At 43.1% G+C, this 20050-nt stretch overlaps 1 protein-coding gene across 6 annotated transcripts in view; it reads left to right on the top strand.

Moving 5' to 3' along the window:
- The window catches only part of MYO9A (myosin IXA), a 183915-nt gene that overhangs the window by 125980 nt on the left and 37885 nt on the right, over positions 1 to 20050 (top strand). For 3 of the 6 annotated variants that reach the window (XM_053364308.1, XM_053364309.1, XM_053364311.1), the window contains 13 exons: positions 1675 to 1791; positions 2516 to 2704; positions 4440 to 4487; positions 5881 to 5992; positions 6557 to 6618; positions 9689 to 9881; positions 10572 to 10700; positions 12199 to 12304; positions 12838 to 12969; positions 14244 to 14367; positions 15536 to 15589; positions 19057 to 19259; positions 19592 to 19734. In XM_053364308.1, the coding sequence (XP_053220283.1) occupies positions 1675 to 1791; positions 2516 to 2704; positions 4440 to 4487; positions 5881 to 5992; positions 6557 to 6618; positions 9689 to 9881; positions 10572 to 10700; positions 12199 to 12304; positions 12838 to 12969; positions 14244 to 14367; positions 15536 to 15589; positions 19057 to 19259; positions 19592 to 19734 (1612 nt within the window). The remainder of the gene's footprint in view (positions 1 to 1674; positions 1792 to 2515; positions 2705 to 4439; positions 4488 to 5880; positions 5993 to 6556; positions 6619 to 9688; positions 9882 to 10571; positions 10701 to 12198; positions 12305 to 12837; positions 12970 to 14243; positions 14368 to 15535; positions 15590 to 19056; positions 19260 to 19591; positions 19735 to 20050) is intronic. The other 3 variants (XM_053364314.1, XM_053364312.1, XM_053364310.1) reach the window with 2 other exon arrangements.

Below are 20050 nucleotides of genomic sequence, written 5' to 3'. Positions count from 1 at the left end.
AGCACTATTTCTGGGTTAGCGGAGTGTGTAACGTGAAGCGTATGTAACCTGAAGCGTATGTAACCTGAAGTACCACTGTATTATGAAGGCAACTGAATTCCAATTAGTCCACAAAAGCTGCGTGAAATGCACTTATTGCCTGTGGCCCTGTTTTGTGCTTTTCATGGAAGCATCTATCTGGACTTTGGGGGGAACAAGAAGCTAGACTAGATTGATCTGATAGCTGGATCAAGCAGAGCTCTTAAGTTATATATAAGTAGAATTGCTTATAAGATGGTCTTTTAATTGTGGGTATCTTACTATTCTGTGACAGGTCGCTTCCGCCTCACAGCGGGGGCATGTTGCGCTCTGGCCTCCCGGGCACACTTCCCACCTCAGCATGGGCGGGACAACGTCCCGCATCACGGTGAAGTGTCCTGGCCATGTCACAGCACAGAGCACCCAATCAGGAGGCTTGGGGGTGTGGCTGGGACGATTTAAATCCCGGCGCGACGGCATTTTGTTCCCTTTTGAACTCTGATATTGCAGTGAGGATGCAGGTGCACTGTGCCTCTGTTTCCTCATGGTACAGAAACACACTTCTTGTGCATTGTGGCAGGACCTCTTGTCAGTGGGGCAGGGACCATCAGTGTTGTGGGGCTGGCGGGCAGGTACCTCTTCTCAACCCATAATAGCATCTCCAATGCATTTCTTAATCTTCAGAGGTGTGCAGGCATTCACTTTACAGTGGTACCTCAGGTTAAGAACTTAATTCATTCTGGAGGTCTGTTCTTAATCTGAAACTGTTCTTAACCTGAAGCACCACTTTAGCTAATGGGGCCTCCTGCTGCTGCGCCGCCGCTGCACAATTTCTGTTCTTATCCTGAAGCAAAGTTCTTAACCTGAGGTAATATTTCTGGGTTAGCGGAGTCTGTAACCTGAAGCGTATGTAACCTGAAGCGTATGTAACCCGAGGTACCACTGTACAGTGGTGCCTCGCAAGACGAAATTAATCCGTTCCGCGAGTCTCTTCGTCTTGCGGTTTTTTCGTCTTGCGAAGCACGGCTATTAGCGGCTTAGCGGCTATTAACGGCTTAGCGGCTTTAAGAAAAAGGAAACAAACTCGCAAGAACTCGCAAGACGTTTCGTCTTGCGAAGCAAGCCCATAGGGAAATTCGTCTTGCAGAACGACTCAAAAAACGGAAAACTCTTTCGTCTAGCGAGTTTTTCGTCTTGCGAGGCATTCGTCTTGCGGGGCACCACTGTATATGCAAGAAAGTTAAGAATCAAAGTCCATGTTTGGCATGGTCCATGTTTGGCATGGGGCTAAGTCTACTCCTTGCCCCTAGTGAGAACAAGTTTAGCTCCATTTCAGCTGTGTCCCAAGTTGTAATTACCATATTTACTCGAATGTAATGCACACTTTTTTGGCCAAATTACGTCGCAAAAATTATGGTACGCATTAGATTTCATGGCGCATTTACATTCGCCAGCAATTTGTTTTGTTTTGTTTAAAGGTTTTGAAAATTCAGGTGTGTATTAGATTCGATGGCACATTCGATTCATGTAAATACGGTAGCTCACACCAGAGCATGATGGAATTAACCTTATCATTCCCTCCGCCTCTCAGGTTCTTTTGCTCATTAGCTATTGAAATTTAATGATATGGTTTAACTTTATTCTGTTGTTTCACAGATGAATGATCTTGATAGTGAGGACTGCCAAAAGGACACTCTGGTGGATGTTGTCTTTAAAAAAGCCTTGAAAGAATTCCGACAAAATATCCTCAGTTTCTACTCATCGGCTTTGGCAGTAAGTTGCAGGGTTCCTATGTTATGAAGTGAAGAACTTTAGCTTGTAGGCTCTTGGTTGCTATCAGATTTCAAAACTTTGCAGAATCCTTGAAATTTCTCATTATTATTGCATACCAGGGTGACACATTAGCTCTCTTAAAAGGGGGAAGTGAATTAACATCTGACAGCTTCTCTAGGTTGACTACAGCTCATGGTTTGTCTAGAGCAGGGGTAGTCAACCTTTTTATACCTACTGCCCACTAATGCATTTTTCTTGATGGTAAAATTTTCTTGCTGCCCACCAGTGCTCAATGGAAGGAGGATTCGGCTTGTGCCATAGAACCCCCTACTGGGCTACTGCCTACCTAGAATCCTGAAACGCCCACTAATGGGCGGTAGAGACCAGGTTGACAACCCCTGGTCTAGAGCAAGAAAACCGATGAATCCAGTTTTGGACATAACACTTAGCCAAATTATGGCTTAGTTCACAGCAATGTGGCAGCAGCAGGACTAGAGGGAGGAGCAAAGTGGCTGCAATCTTCTGTTCATCTATGTGATAACAATATTAAGAACAAACAAAGCTAATTAAGTTTATTACTTATAATTTGTGTTTGCACTGTTGCTCTACTGTTGTTGAGCTTTGATTTAAACTGATACTTGCTTTGTATTGCAATATAAAAATAAATAAACTTGAAATGTTGCAGATCGAACAAAATCCACTTTCACTTCTTTGTTCCTTATAGATGGGTGATGGAAACTGCATCCGGTACAAAGACCTACATGCTCTCTTTGAACAAATTCTGGAAAAAACAATGAGGCTTGAACAGAGAGACTGGCGTGAATCGCCTGTCCGGGTGTGGGTCAATACATTCAAGGTGTTTTTGGATGAATACATGACAGAGTATATGCCTTCGAATTGCACTGCCTTAAAGGTAAACTGGTCCTACCAAATTATTACTCTTACATCGCACTGGAATAAGGATCACATTCTTTTTCTGTACTTTAAGAACCTCCCTCTTGTGACCTTACTGCCTCTTAAAGCTTTGTTTTGTAGAAAGGGCATTCGTTGCTGAGGTCCTGGCACTAACCACTTTCCTTGCAGTTTGTAATATCTCTCATAGTCTCCCTAATTAGTTAAATAACAAATGCAATTCGAAAAGGTTAGCTTGCAGTAATCAACACAAAATTAAGATCATGAAGTGTCAGTGTGAGGTGAGAAGGTGAAGTGGCAGCTCTGGGAGGAGACAAGGCGTTGTGTGCATACCTGGGGAGCAGCGGCTGCCAATCCAGAGCTCCCTCAACCTCAGTGCTACCTCACCCCACCCCAGTGAGCAGCAACACTACCCCCAGAAGACTGCAGCTTTACCCACACAAACCACACTCCACTGTTGCAGAGCATAATGCTTTACTGGAGATGGACATCTCTTTTACATGGTAAAACCTTTGTGCCTGGGGAATGCTCATCTCTAGAAAAGCACGTGGATGAAGATAATTTTTGCAAGCTATTGACTGTATCCTTCATTAGTCCTACACAGAATAGGCCCATTGAAATTAATGAACACAACTAACTTAGGTCCATTAATTTCAGTGGGTCTACTTTGAATAGGACTTAGTTGCAGGCCCAGCCCACCCATGAGGCAAGGTGCGGCAACCGTCTCAGGTGGCAGGATCCACAGGGGCAGCAGATACTTATTCAGGGCCGGCCCACCAATGAGGCAAGGTGAGGTGACTGCCTCAGGTGGCAGGATTTACCGGGGCAACAGATCCCAATGTAGATCTTCCCTCACCCCTTCTTCCCTGGCAGGGAGGGGGACATCATTTGGGGGTCTGCCTCAGGTGCCAAAATGTATTGGGCTGGCCCTGCTTAGTTGAATACAGTGGTGCCCCGCAAGACGAATGCCTCGCAAGACGAAAAACCCGCTAGACGAAAGGGTTTTCCGTTTTTGAGTTGCTTCACAAGACGATTTTCCCTATGGGCCTGCTTCGCAAGACGAAAACGTCTTGCGAGTCTTGCGATTTTTTTCGCTCCCCCCCCCTTTTTCTAAGCCGCTAAGCCTTTAATAGCCGCTAAACTGCTAATAGCGCTAATCCGCTAAGCCGCTAATAGGGTTGCTTCGCAAGACGAAAAAACCGCTAGACGAAGAGACTCGCGGAACGGATTATTTTCGTCTTGCGAGGCACCACTGTACAGTCTCATAATTGTACACCTATGGGCTCACATCTTTTAAATGGCTGCCATTCTAAAATAGAACCAAGTCTATTGGACAGAGCTGGAAGCATGGAAAAACATGCAGAGGGCAGTTGTTAGTACTAAAATAGTCAGGGCTGGATTGTTCTTTATTAGTCCCTCTGTTGAGTATCTTTTTAAAGGCACTGGTGTCACCCTGGCAGCAGGATTCTAGACCCCTCCAAGCACCCCAGAGCTAATTGAGCAGTGTCTTAGGAATGCTAGAGTGCTGAAGGCTGGATGTGAAATGACAGAGGGATGTACTGGGCAGGGGAGAAGCATTATGGGAGATACCAAATGTCCACCTGACATTAATTGGGCCCTTGAAAAGTGCTTGTGAAGGATTGAAAGTTACATGAGGAGGCAGAATGAACCGGAGGGGTGACTGGGAGATCAGATTCTGTACCTGTTAATTTCTGATTTAGCTCCTTCTGTTTCAGGTAACCAAAACAGAAAGAAAAAAGAGAAGGAAGAAGGAAGCAGATGTTGTAAGTTGGAAACTTTCTTCTTTCATTGTTTAGTTTAAATGCATTATTTTGCACCAAGTATTTAGGAAGGTCTGTTCCAGGAGTAGGGAACCTGTGACTCTCTAGATGTTGCTAGACTACAACTTACATCACCCTTGACCATTGCCATTGCTGAGTGGGGCTGATGGGGGTTATATGTGCGAAGGGCACCAGGTTCCTCACCCCTGGTCTGTTCCCTCATAATGAACTCAAACACTACAACTACTGGTCCACAAGTTCATTAGATGTTGCTTGTGTGCCTCTTGAATCCTATTGGCTTTTAGTGTCGGAATGCAAGCACATCATTCTGCTTTGATATAACAGTCATAGAATGGCTGATAATTTTGTATGAGCCATAGCTCATGGGTCCTGAACAAAAAAGTTATATTCTTGTAGTCATAAAGGAATAAAGTGGTTATATATTTTTCAGAAAGTAAGCAATCAGTTCTGTAACAGTTGTTCCACCTATTGAAACAACCCAGAGTTATAGATCAGGAAGAGATCTTCACAAAGCATGTTTTTTGGTTAATTTTATAGTGGCTTTATAATTTTAAAGACAGCTTTCACCAACTTGGTGCCCTCCGGTTGCAAGTGTTGGGAGTTGTAGTCCATAACATCTGGAGGGTACCAGGTTGGCAAAGGCTTCTGTGGGATAATGTACTAACTGTGTGTATGGACACATATTGGTAATCTTAACTGAAATATGTAGAACATTGGGGCTTGCCTTTATGGACAATGGGATTCATAGTTCAGTTTATTTCACTCTGCTTTTGGTGCTTATCCGAGTGACACTCTTCACATTAACTTGGCTGTGGTTGAATTTATAGATCTGCTTGCCCTAACAGCTATTTTTAGAATGAACTACAGACTGCAATTAGTTCACTTTATAATTTGAATCATTAGACTACTGTCCTGCTGTTGAACAACCCAGATCTTGCTCAGCATCATTACTAATGACAAGAAAATTGGGGCTCCCCAATTGCACAGTCCCTCGTGAACTAAGATATGACAGTGGGAGAATATCAAAATCTCATAAGTGTAATTGTGAGCATCAGCGACTAGGATTCTCTGCCAGTACTCTTCTGATAACTTTCTAATGGTTGTAACTTTCTGGGGCAGCCACAGGGTTGGATGGATTATGAGTCTGATCAAGTAGGACATTTTTATATGTTAAATTATTTGGCATATCACACGCATTCTGGGATATCAGGGAGCCAGCAGGGCCAAGAATGTGCTTTTAGCATTCCACCCAAACAGTGAAATAGTAGCTGTCTGAAATGCTTTGGTATAGCTTAGTTTAGCTTTTTAGCAGAAGGGTAAACACTCAAAACTGTTTTTAGCTGTCACTGAATGTCAAACTGAATTTTTCTTGTAGGTAGAAGAACATAATGGTCACATTTTTAAGGCCACTCAGTACAGCATTCCCACTTACTGTGAATTCTGTTCCTCCCTGATATGGATCATGGACAAGGCCTCTGTTTGTAAATGTAAGTATGAAACGTTTACTCTTACTGATCTACTATGCACTCTTCCCATCTGCACTCTTTCCTTCCTTTTTTTAAAATGCCCCCCCCCATAGACATTTGTCTTGGATCCAAAAAGCATATGGAATATAATAGTGACTATTTGCATGTGAAAGTTTTCACTGTTTTCCCTCTTTGAAATAAGTCAGAAAAAGCAGCAGCAAGTTGTAGTGTACAAACAAGCCATATTTATACCACCCTATTTCCCGATATTAGAATTATGCACCCAATTCCTAAAATTCACCCTGCCACTGTCCTCTGCTTACCCCTTCCATGACACAAAGTAGTTCAGGATGGACACAGGTCAGCTCTACAGTTGGTTGCCAACAGTGAACACCAGAAGGTTGCATGTTCTGAAGGCCCTCCAGGTTTTAAATCCTGCATTTGCCTCTTGGTGCTAATGCTGGAGGGAATCAGCAGGTGTGATGGGGTGCTCAACCAATTCCCCCTTTTAAAATGCTTTCCTGTCAGCGTCAGCCACGATACAGCAACATTCGAGTGTATTAATTGTTGTGTTCCTGATTTCAGTATGCAAGCATGCTTGCCACAGAAAGTGCTGCCTGAGGACCACAACCAAGTGCCCCAAAAAGGTAAGGTTTCTTTCATCTTCAGCTTGCAGTGGTTTTCCAACATTCACTTCTATAACTTGCATTATTGGATAGTGAAGGACCTCAGTTTTAGGTATGGAAAATCCAGATTGCTATGGCAAAGTGAGTCTTCTACTAGGCTCTCATCTTCAACTCTGCAACATGGGTTCTTTGTCAGCCCCACTTACCACATGGAGAAAGCTGTTCATATCTTCCTAGAAACCTCACAGTTTATGGATAATGTAACACCTGTGTTGCAACTGCCATAACAATATTGATTTTCTAAGGCCCTTACTATAACTTAAGTGCCTTAGTATTGACCATTTGATTCCACAGCACCCACTAATTTTATACTCCTAGTTTCCAGATAAATGAGTAATGAATATGAAAATAAGGAAAATTAATTTAGTTTCTGGCCTGTCTCTAAACTGTTCCTTTTCATTTTTCTGTGTTTAGTTCATTCAGTCAGTGGCTGATGTGACTTTGGGTAATGTATTAGGACGTAGCATGGGCAAAACTGTGATATTTGAGATATCCTTTGAGATATTCTCAGGGTATATGTTTTTGTGAACCAGGGTGGCTAACTCTTTCTGTATGTAACTAGCAGTCTTTTTCTTTTCACTGTGAAGCCTGAAAATACATTTGGATGTATTTCTTTGAAGCAGTTTCGGTTTACGTTGTCCCTGGTTTGCCAGATCCAACCCCCCCATCCCCCGGATTGTGCATGTGCTGTGTTGTGAATAAACCAGATTTGCACAATTTCTGATAAACGGTAGGTGATAGGTCATACACAGTTAGGGTACCAATTACTGGAAAATAAATAAGATGGTTGTACCATTTATTAGAAATAAAATCCTAATCTAGCTGTTTTGCTGGGCCTGCTGTCAAAAATTTAGCAAACAAGAAATGAGGGTCTTCCATCCAAGTAAAATCTAGATAATGTGAGGTTTTCCCATACTAGAGGCTAAGTTGTTTGCTGCTTGGATCTTGTGTATTAAATGTTTGAATCCAGAAAAAGCAAGCTTAGAAAGAATAATAGTACAGTAATGCTGGAACAGTTGGCTTGAGATGATTTTGTTATACTTTTGTGGTATCACTGAGGTTTTATCTTCTTTGAGTCAGGGTTTTCCATTTTAAGAATGTTTCAAGTTTTTCAATGGTTACAGAAAATGTAACATGAAATGTGAAAGAAGAAGTTTATTGAAGAATTCAGCCAAATCTCATGACTTCTGTGGCCTTGGGGCCTACCTTGTTATTTGGAAACTTTTTGATGAATACTTCCTGGCAATTTCAGTCTAAAGCAGTATTCTTATATCAGGATGGTGCTTCAATTCAGGAATGTATTGTTATGCCAAATTTAGAAAATATTAGCGGATCTCAGACATTCTCTTATCTCCTGGTCACTTCATAATAAAGCATTCTTTATTATGGCATAAGAATGATCAGTCACTGCAAACTATCACTAAAAAACTACAAGGCTGCCTATTTTCCTCCATTTCAGTGGCAGCCTTGTGGTTTTTTTAGTGATAGTTTGCAGTGACTGATCATTCTTATGCCATAATAAAGAGTGCTTACAGGGCTGTCACAGCAAAAGTTAGACCATGCTGTAATCTTAAGGAGAAGAGCCTGTAATACCTCAACCCACTGTTTGACCCATTTTCTTCAGGTGCATTCCTGCATGGATAGCCTTGTCCAGTGAAAATCACTCCCTTTTTTCATGTGTTAATTGTCATGTTGAATGAGAAAAAAGATAACCAAATGCTGGAAGATCCTGGTGTTGTGTCCCCTTTCTCATTCATTCCTTGGGTTGGGAACTCTTTGCACTTATGATCCAAGCTTGCTTTACAGCCCTGCACTTTTCCCCTCAGTCAGTAGCTCTTGTCTAGGTGGAAGTGTGGTCTTAACTGTTGCCTGTGGAGTCTTTAAATGGTACAATACAAAAAAAGCATGTCCAGGTCTTCCAGTAGCCCCTTTGGCTGTGTCACAGCCTAGTCATGTGAATTTCTCAGGCTACTGATGGTTTATTTATCTCTGCACTGAGAATTCCTACTGTTATGCGTTCACCTGCAAAGCTGAGGCTTGTGAAATGGGAGTCCTGCACTTCAGCAAACCAAGCAGTAAAGCCTAGAGAGAAGGACAGAGTCAGGAGGAGCCTTGGATGGGGACTTCTTTACAGAGCCATTTTTTTGACTGCGGTTCCACTTTTAGCTCTGAGTTTTCCCTTTGCTGTTAACTGGGACTGTGGTGCTGCTGCTAACACAGTGGTGTGAACCCAGGAGTATAACAAGAACAACATCTATCTAGGAAAAGGTCTTTCCTCGGTCTCTTTTTCTTATTCCTACTATGCAGATTTATAGACTTCTTCACCGTATAAAGCCAATGAAGTAGTGCACAAGATAAAAACAGACTAAAACTAGGTGCCAGGCAAAAAGCTATCCTTTATAACCAGCTCTTTGGCTTTTGACTATCTGTGGGCTTTGAGAAGTGGGTGGGATGTTTTTAATGCAATGGTTTTCTCCTGAGACTCAGAGTGTTTCCCTATGGGGGTACCACAGAAATAATGTAGTTTGTCAAAGGAGCCGTGGACTCAAAAAGGTTGAAAACCTCTGCTTTAATGTGTTCCCTCCCAGTTTTAATGTCTCTTTCTAGGGTTGGTTGGTTGTAAGTCGCTTTGAATTGCCTTGGCAAGAAAAAGTGACCAACAAATTTAATAAATAAATACATACATAAATAATAATAAAACTGACAAACACAATTTCTAAAAATAATATCAAATTCTAAAAATAATATCAATTCAACAAACTCTAAAAACAATAAAGCCATCTGTATACAAACTGTAAAAGCAACAAAAGAATTTCATCAGAAAGGTTTTAAAACTCCACAACTGTCTCTCAATACTGTCTCTCATAGGTTTGAAAATTTTGCAATTGCTGTTTCTAATGCTATGTGCTTCTCTCATGCTTGAACCTGTTACCAGGATCCATCCTAATGCATCCTAGGTTCACTGAACTGTGGGCAGTATTGATTTGTTGCCTCTTAAAAGACACTGATCACCTCATCTCTATTCCTCTAGTACGATCCTGAGCTTTCCTCGCGGCAATTTGGGGTTGAACTCTCCCGTCTGACCAGTGAAGAGCGAACAGTGCCATTAGTGTTTGAGAAGCTCACCAGCTATATAGAAATGCACGCACTGTACACAGAGGGCATTTACCGGAAATCTGGATCAACCAATAAGATCAAAGAGTTGCGGCAGGGACTGGACACAGGTGAGGAGGGCTCCTAGAAAAGAGGAATTCTCTTCCTCCTGATGACATGCAACACAGATCCACACTGTTTTAGAGCTATAGGCTCAATTTGTACATCACTCCTAATCATGGTTAAGGAAGCTTGACCAGACTTTGGCATAATAGTTGAATTGACAAATAATTTTTGACTATCAGCCAGCAGAACAGAACTGGGGACGTGCTTTGAAGTAAACCATAGTTTGTGCCAGCTTTTGTTTGCTGTTTGAATGGATAAACTATAGCCATGGCCATTGTGTCGTCACCAAGGGCTTGTGGATTGTAGAATTGGGTGTGCTGAACATAAGGAAGATGAAAACAGATAAGCAGGTCTTGACAATGCTTTTCTGCATGTTTGCAAGATTGGAAGCTCAAACATTGGTTTGGACTCTAAAATCATAGTCGGCTGTGATATTTGAAGTTGACTTTTTGTATCGTATATAAGGGTGACAAAGAGCTCAGTAGTTTCTGACCCATCCCCACAAGCAAATCCTTGAAAGCATCCTCTGTGCTGTCTCCATATGATTTTGTAACCTGATCTTAGGAAGAGGGTTTTTGTCTGCCTCAACTGTTACGTTAGCATTGAGCTGTTGGCTTGATCACTAAGAGGCAAAATATAATTTCCTTCTTAACATTTTTCTTCCAATCTACTTGCCTTCCTTCTCTTTTAACTAGATATTGAGAGTGTGAATCTTGATGACTACAACATCCATGTCATTGCCAGTGTGTTCAAACAGTGGCTGCGGGATTTACCTAACCCTCTCATGACATTTGAATTTTATGAAGAATTTCTGCGAGCTATGGGTAAGAAAATGTGTACTTACGAATGACGACTGCTAAAAACCTGCACACAAAAAAGAAGGAAGTTCTACTTAGAGGAGTTCAACATCTTTTTAAAATACTGAACGAAAAAGTTTCATTTCCCATAATTGGATTGTACAGTATTATTTCCTCTCCCAATTGATCATTTTTACAGCTTGCTTTTTTGTCCAGAAGGATATTTCCGTGCAAAAAGTCTGCAAGGTTGTTGTAGTATATTCCACTAGGACTAAACTACAGCAACACATTTTACATGGGGCTGCCTTTAGCTCTTCTGGAGCTTCAAGCTGAAGATAAGCAGAAATAACAGCAGGCGCTGTCACCATTATCACTGTATGCCACTTTTCCATAGTTAAACCATCCTCAGAGTGGTTGTTACATAACTACAAAAAAGCAGTCAAAATCAATACATGAAAACATCACAGTAAGTATAATTAAGCAAACCCCACATAACTAACAATTAAGATACAAAAACATACCAATAATTAAGCATATTCAGAGCTAAATACTGACCCCAACCCAAACTCCTAAACAATACCCTACTCCAGAGGTATTCAACCTTTTTGAGTCTGTGGCTCCTCTGACAGAATACATTATTTCTGTGGTACTCCCGTGGGGAAATACTCTGAGTTTCAGGAGCACAATTATACCTGCGAAGCCATCAACCCCTCACCCCTTTTCAGACACACTCCCTTGTGGAGGCCTCTCTCAGATTCCTCTCCCCTCTCCTCAGGAGTCCTCACTCACTTGCTTGCTTACTCTAAGGCCACCTCAGCTCTTGGCAACCAGCACCCCCTGGCCAGCCCTAGAGGCACCATTTGCCAAGGGAGCTTGTAGCCTTTGGGAGGCAGAGACATGAGAGGGCATCTGAGGGAAGAGGGAAGAAAGGAGGGGCGGAGGCCTGTGCTGCCTGCAGTACACCTGACCATCATTCAAGGCACCCCAGGGTGCCACGGTACACTGGCTAAAACCACTGCCCACCCCAATAGTCTCTAGACATTCTGAGCAGCAGGTTTTGCAGGCACAAAGATAAGATGGGCCCTGACCCCTTTCACAAGCAACAGCTTTTGTAGCTAGACTCAGTCAGAGCTCCTCCCGCCTGGGCTAGTGGAAATAGGCCAGTGAAGCAGGGAGGTGGTCTATGTATGGGTCACTATATGCTAGATGGGTTCGTTCTTTGCACTGCAGACACAAGTCAAGTGCTGGTTTTTAAGTCCCGCTAGCACCCTTGTTAGCAATGCTATCCCTGTGCCACATTTGGATTGCAAGAGCACTTCCTCTCCTAGGAGGCTCACCAAAACCTGAGCATTAGGCAGCTTCTGAGACACGTTTGCTGACATTTGGAGGGCTAGAGTGAAGCCGGTGGGTGTGAGAATAGGATGTCTAGCAATTGGATCTTAGATTTTAATTTGAAGAGGACTTTGTATTATTGAAGAATTCTAGTGTGTGTTCCAGTGAATTGAATTAAATGTGCTTTCTGCAGGTTTGCATGAGAGAAAGGAGGCCATTCGTGGGGTCTATTCAGTGATCAGCCAGCTTTCTGGAACTCATCTGAGTACCTTGGAGCGACTGATCTTCCACCTTGTAAGGTAATGAATGGTAGTAGGATTTTTTCCTCTTTCCCTCAATGTATATCATCATGTAACATATATGTCCCCTATCTTCCTGTAAGCATCCTTGTGGTGGCAGACTGCATGCTCAGAGACTTGTGCATGTATACTGTAGCCATGCAGTGTGGCAAGAAAGCTGCCTTGGATATCAAGTTCTGTGTGTTGTCGACTTGCTTAAAATCACACGGATTACGATCTCCCAATGAGCACTACAATCCAAGCACACACAGCAGCAGCTAGTCAGATTGTTCTAGGTAATTAGCCACTGTTCTTCAGTTCTCAAGCAAAACATTAGAATTTGAGTCTTTACCCTGTGGCCCTCATGTTAGTGGAAAAATATTATATTATTCTTATTCTAACACACTTGCAGTGCTGAATGTGGCCAGCGCCTAACAGGCCATAGAAATTGGCACCATTGTATACCATCTCTTTAACCTGTGTTCAAACTTTGTAATGTCCAACTTTGTGCCTTCTCACAAAAAATGATGGTGTCATATTTTGGTGCTGTTTAGAATTGCCCTAGAGGAGGAGACGAATCGGATGTCAGCTAATGCCCTGGCAATTGTGTTTGCTCCATGCGTTCTCCGCAGTCCGGATACTACTGACCCTCTTCGGAGTGCTCAGGATGTCTCTAAAACAATCAGGTAAAAAAAGACATGCTGCATTGTAGTTTCTGAAGCCTTCTCTATAATGTGCCACACCTCTGTGAGCCTGCCAGCCTTTTTCTGTTGTGCTACTTTGTTTGTGTGGGAAGAGAGGTACCCTCTGAAAGCTGAGAGGGTGGGAAACAATAGATAGTGGATGGGAAAGAATAAACCTTTTACATAGGAGGGAAACCCCCCAGTGCCTCTTTCTCCAGAGAACGACATAGGGAGATAGTTGCTTTTTACAGTTTTAAGGAATCATGAATAGCCTTGTGAGACACCATCAGCCATTACACCAACCATGTTCTAATCTTAGACTGATGAGCATGCCTAATAATAATCATACCTCACACCAAGGAAACAGATGAAAGCCGCTATCCGTACTGGGACTGGGAACAAAGATCCAAGGCTAAATGTGGGCATGTAGAGGTGAATAGCAATTAACACAGTTGTTGTCTGAAAAGGCAACTGAGTGATAGCAATACAGAACTTAGATGTGCAGATCGAGAGGAAGAAGGAGCGGAGGTCAAGAGAGAGAAGGGTGAGGCAAAATCAACTGTGAAAGAAAGTGAGACCCATCACTTTCCTACCTGCTCAGCTTCAGGCCATCTTTATGGCCCCATTTCTATATGTATGTTCAGTCTGGTGTGTATCTTGCTAGTGATAAATTATTAGTAAAAATGGAAACTTGTGAAAAACCCTTCCCCTGAATAGACTGAATATGTGCAGTGGGGAGCAATTTTACACTTTCTATCTCCACCCCAATTTATTGTGTTCAGCCAGCAGTCTCAAAGAGACTTCTATGTGTATTTAATTGTACATGATGATGAAAATTTGCATTCTTACCTCCAATGGAGAGAAGGGATGGGTGGGAAGTGACGTTTTTTCTCTCCCTATTGCAGTAAGCATCAACACCCTTCTTCTGAAATGCTTCTAATCACACAGACACTTGCAGAAATTCCAGGGTTGGTGCTTTTGAGGGGGCAGCCTTAGTACCTGCATACAATACCCTGTGAAATTGTGGAGAATGTTTCAGGAGAATCTCTAAAGATGACCCATAGTGAGACTGGCCCTGTCAGTCATGTTGGTGGCAGGCAGGGAGTACTGCTGTGGAAAAGAGATCCCTGAAATGGCAGCCATCAGAATAGACTTGGTCTGCCAGTTTCTAAGTCATAATGTTCAGAACAAGAAAATTTTCAGATCTATCTCCTTCTGTATACATCCTAAAGTCAAATGTAGCTCAGTTTTCCATCTTAACACGTTTTCTCTTTCAGCTGCATTGAGCTGATTGTTGTAGAGCAAATGGACAAATATCGGGCTCGCCTTAAAGACATCAGCAGCCTCGAGTTCGCAGAGAACAAGGCCAAGAGCCGGCTCTCGATGATCAGGAGGTCTATGGTAAGGAGAAGGAGTGATGAATTCCTGGCTGACCATCATAACAGGAAGAAATTTATACCAAGACCCGTGGTCTTCTTCTTCCCCAGTCAGCCCACATTTGTTAGTGTAACTTTCCTCTTCAAGCGAGAATTTGGAGGTGATAGATTGTATGTGTGTTTCAGTGCCACACTTGTTTAACAGCAGATTTGTTTAATACAGTATCTTGGAGATGAGAACACATCCATATCTCTCCCCCCCCCTCTCTCTCTCCTCTTCCCACTTCCCCAATCTCCTCTTCTTCATGTCTTTCCAAACCTTACACATCCTCAAAACCTTTTAACACACAGCTGGGTCTAGCACATAAGCTAAAGTTTGGCTTTATCCTGGATTGAGTCTTCAGAGCTGCAGATGTGTACAAAGCAAAAACTCAGAGAAGGTGGGAGCAGTGTGTCTCTGGCATTATCCCACAAAGACCAACCCATTAGTTCCTTGGTGGGGGTCTGATATTTTTACTTCTCATGGTTGCCTTGGTGAATTTGGGCCACTTTAGCTTGTGTGTAATTGGCCTTCCTCCGTGAGCAACCCTTCTTAGCACCTGGTTCTCCTTAATCCTACAGTGCTCTCATCTGACACAGAACAGGCTTCCATTTGCTTCCCTCCCACATGCACGTGCCAGTGGGAGAACCTGTGGTGAAGCTGCCATGCATATTTCAGTCCAGCTCATGCTGAGCTCCTTTTAGCAGGTTGCTTCCTCTTGCCTCGCTGCCTTTCTGAAATATGAAAAGCTTGCACACTGTTAGCTGGGCTGCTGAGTTGAATGGCAGTCTCCGGCGCTGAAATGGCCTGTGTTTTCCTCTGTTTGGAGATGAACACATGGCAGGCTTTGTAATGTGTCACATTATCTGCTTATATAATAGGGCTTGGCTAGTCATGTGGCAGGTGACCCAGTTACACTGCTGGAAGCAAGCATGGGCACTCTGAGTCCTCTCAGCATGCTGTATTGAGAACACACAATCAGCGCTAATCCACCTCTTTTATGCAGCACACAGTGGCTTGTGGTTTACTTATGCTTTCTCACAGTTGCAGCTAAGACCTGGCTTCCGTTTGAAAGCCTAGCGCCTCTTTGAGAAGGGTGATGGCACGTGCACTCTAACCTACTCCTTTCCTTTTCCTATCCTCTCTAATCCAGAAACCTGTACTAATTGCCGTTAGATTTATGAGCATAACCCGCAGTTCGATCCCGGTATGTATCAGAATTGCATTGCACTGACCTTGTGCTGTAACCCTCCACTCATTTCAGTGCTGCTGCATGCTCCATGCCCCAACACACTTCATAACTCTGTGTGTGTGTGTGTGTGTGTGTTCGTTTGTTCTCCCTTAAAGTGTCCTTGGGTTCTTCTGGTAGACAATAGGTACCAACAGGAAGCACAGATGAGGCCAGTTTTCCACAGGGGTGGCAGGAAAGGACTCTGAATAGTGGCTGAGGTTGCAGTGAGCCAAGTACCGTATTTTTTGCTCTATAAGACTCACTTTTCCCCTCCTAAAAAGTAAGGGGAAATGTGTGTGCGTCTTATGGAGCGAATGCAGGCTGCACAGCTATCCCAGAAGCCAGAACAGCAAGAGGGATTGCTGCTTTCACTGTGCAGCAATCCCTCTTGCTGTTCTGGCTTCTGAGATTCAGAATATTTTTTTTCTTGTTTTCCTCCTCCAAAAACTAGGTGCGTCTTGTGGTCTGGTGCGTCTTATAGAGTGAAAAATACGGTACACTGCTTTCTTCCAGCATCTGATCTGCAAGTGGTCTCTAGAGGAGTGTAAAACACCAGCCTGTCTCTGCTACTGATGGAACAGCTTTCCAGTCACAGATTGAGGCTGGACTTCCAGGCAGTTCCAAACAACTAAAGCAGGGATGGGGAACATATGGCCCTCAAAATGTTGTTGGACTCCACCTCCCATCAGCCCTAGACAGCAGGACCATTGGTCAGGGATTACGGAAACTAGTCCAGCAACATCTGGAAGGCGCCACATTGCTTGTCCCTGAACTAAAAGTATATCAGAATAAAGCTAGTTCACTTGGAAAGTTGTGTTTGTGATTTGTGACCTTACCATTCCCTTGAGCTGGTTTCCTTACATTTTTATTTTCTCCTTTTCTGCCTTCTCTACTAACCCTTTAATTTCTTCTAAGTGATTTTTCTCTTCCTTGTCTTGCCCGCTTGATCAATCCTTTTTTTCATGTTAAGATCCTAAACAACAATTGCTTGGAAGAGGGAAAATTCAAATACATCCTGAAAAGCTATTTTCCCATCCAACTTTAATTAAACCTAACAAGAACCATCACGACCAGAAAACAAGAAATCGTCCATTACCCTGCCAGAGAGGAGCAATGTAGGAGTCTGCTTTCCCCCTCTTCTTGCTAGAATAAATGCCAGTGATAATTATGAATCTTCCTTGCAAATAAATGAACATGGGAAGTTGCCTTGCACTGAGGAGTCAGATCTGTCTAGCTCAGTATTTTCTCCAGGAACTCACTGCTGCTCTCCCAAGTGTTTCACTTTATCAGAAGTGGAGTACTGCCAGTGTTGGTTCATCTTGACTGGTTTGTTTGCTCTGACCATCAGTGGCTCTGTAGGATCCTAGGCAGGGATCTTTCACAACACCTGTTACTCAGGATGCATTTAACTGAAACGCCTGGGATAGAAGTTGATACCCCTTAGGCATACAAAGCACATGTTCTATCACTGAGATACAGCTCAAATAATTGGATTCAATTGGATACTAAATATAGCTAAAGGTACAGGGACCCCTGACCATTAGGTCCAGTCGTGGCCAACTCTGGGGTTGTGGCACTCATCTCACTTTATTGGCTGAGGGAGCCGGCGTACAGCTTCCGGGTCATGTGGCCAGCATGACTAAGCCGCTTCTGGAGAACCAGAGCAGCGCACGGAAACGCCATTTACCTTCCCGCCAGAGCGGTACCTATTTATCTACTTGCACTTTGACATACTTTCGGACTGCTAGGTTGGCAGGAGCAGGGACCGAGCAACGGGAGCTCACCCCGTCATGGGGATTTGAACCACCGACCTTCTGATTGGCAAGTCCTAGGCTCTGTGGTTTAACCCACAGCACCACCCATATACTAAATATAGTCCTGTTTAATTTTTTTCAACAACAACAACTACAACACCGGTGGGGCATAACCACATTAGAGAATCAAATATATTTAAATTTAGATAAGCATTCAGACATTACTGTGAGTGGAACAACCTGTCCCACACATACAAATTTAACACGGGCCTTTTCTGGAGGAGGTGGAGCTCTGGGGGTGGTAATTCTGAGCAGAGGAGCAGTGGAGATGAGGAGTGAGTGGTGTTTCATCTACCTGCCACATCCCTGCCTCAAATCGCTGCTCCCAAGCAACTTTTCCTTTGGGATTTCAAGCACATCTTTCTGAGAGTGCACATCTACAATTCTTTAGGCAGAAAAGCCGCTGTACAGATTGGAGTACAGATCTGGCAGTCAGAGAGAGGGATTCAATGCCTTCTCCCCACCACTTTTCACAAGAGCTCTTTCACTTGAAGCTGCTTTTCCCTAAGAAAAACAATTACTGGACATTTTCTGTACCAGCACGTGGGTGTACTGTGCAATTGCCTTCATGCCCTTTCCAAAACCAGCTGGCAGGATGCTGAAGTAGATGGGACCATTTCATCTGATCCATCAAAAGTTGTTTTTGTTTTTCTATGCAGATTCTCAATGGTGTATAGAAAAAGATCTTTCACTCTCCATTCTCACTTTTGCAGTTTTTCTTCTAGACTTAAATGCAATCTTGCAAGTGTTCAGTTCAAAGCCTTGACTTTTAAGAAAGCAAATTGTATCAAATTTGCTTTCAGCGCTTCATTGGCTCTTCTTGCACAGAGGCAACCTTGGGATATTTTCTATTTATCTGGGACTACGGCACACAGTGTCCGCCTAAGAGGGAAAAGGGAATTCTTTCCTGTTATAAGAACGTCGGCTCCACCCTTTCAGAGGTCCAGGACTGCTTCTCTAGAGCAAGCTTATTTAAGAAGAAGAAAAAAGACAGCACTAAAGGAAATTGTATAAATTGAGACGGGTGTGATCCTGTAGGATCCAGTTCCTTAGGACAGTCTGGAACTGCCTGATCAGAATTTGAATATTTCATGGCACTGTATTCAGGAATAGCTACCCTCATGCACTTGTTAGTCATGGAATTTCACTACACAGTGCAAAATGGAGGATAATCAACTATAGGTGGATTTATCTCTTGTTCTCAGACTTTCCACTTAGAAAAATACAAAGGTTTCTTACAATATTGTGTGGGAAGATTTTATATAGTATAGCATAATAATATACTATATAGTATAGTAATACAGTATGTAGAAATCCAGATATTCTCTTCTTGCACAGATGCTTTGGCCAACAGACTGAGGCACTTTGTTGTAAACTACATCTGTAGAATAAAGGAGTGACTTCCGATATCTGCCAAAATTCTGCTCATCATCTATAGTTGAAATGTTTTTGTTTTTTTAAGAACCTCTGAAATAATTTGTGTGTCCTTAAGTGTGTATTTGCTTCCTGTTTTGTCTTTCTCTGCCAGTCACAAACAGGTATTGTTTGTTTGCTCATTATATTGCATACATATATCAGGGGTGTCAGTAATTTTCAGAGTGCTCCTCATTACCGCTACTGTGCCTGCAGGGAAAAGGTCGGCTACATCGTGGGGCCTACCCAAGTCCTTCATCTCCAGCTCCTCTCCGGTTGCCATCTGCCTCTGATGCTTCTGAAGAGGTCCTGGGTGGCGAAGAGGCCATGGAGGCAGAGGTCTCTGAGCAGCAGAAAGTTGCCATGCAGGAAGAAGAGAGAGTTTTGACGGAACAGATTGAAAACCTTCAGAAAGAAAAGTAAGTCTGGATGAGTGGAACTGAGGAGAAGGGAGGGTGGTCAAGGTTGCCACGGTTCAAGAAATGAAAGCCTCACATAGGAGCTGGGTTGCACATTCAGATTGGGAGCAGGTTTGTGATAACCAAATGCTTTCTAGAACCATCCCAGCTGTAAATATCTTACAATGTATCTTCAGTTAAAATTGTTCGGTTTCGTTTGCCCAAAAATGTTTGCTCCAGATAATGTTGTGTTTTCTAGTGACCTAAATACTCCAGTACTTCCAGACTCCCTGCTCGCGCTGCTGGTTTCTCTTCTTCCCTTTAGTCCAATTGTTTTTTGTTTTTTCCCTCAGGGAAAACTTGACTGTTGAAATGCTGGTACTAGACCCAAGAGCCTCTGATGATGAAACTCTGGAATCTGAGGCCTCCATTGGCACTGCCCACAGCTCTGAAAACCTGAACGTTGGTTATGAAGGAGACACTTCAGACAGAGCAGGTGAATAAACACTGTTCATAGTTAATTCGTCCATATGCACAAGATGGGATTAACTATCTTTGGGTGTCTTGTTGAATGGTCACTTTAAAATGTGAAGGTTCATTATTGCTTCACAAGTTGTGTATGTCTTTAAGGGCCAGGGCCAGGGCAAATAATGAGACCCAGTCTTACAGCTGTGAAACATAGCAGGTGCTGCTAGGTTGTGTTATTTAAGCTGTGTCAGCATTTGGGCATAGTGTATAAGGAGCAGCACCTAGCTCCCTCATTACCCTGGGGGATGGGTTGGTGGTTGGGTCTGGTTTGTTGTTGATGTATT

Source organism: Podarcis raffonei, chromosome 14, assembly GCF_027172205.1.
Source record: "Podarcis raffonei isolate rPodRaf1 chromosome 14, rPodRaf1.pri, whole genome shotgun sequence".
Taxonomy (NCBI): Eukaryota; Metazoa; Chordata; class Lepidosauria; order Squamata; family Lacertidae; genus Podarcis; species Podarcis raffonei.
Note: the sequence above shows the minus strand (reverse complement) of the source record. Positions and strands in the feature narration are given on the sequence as shown.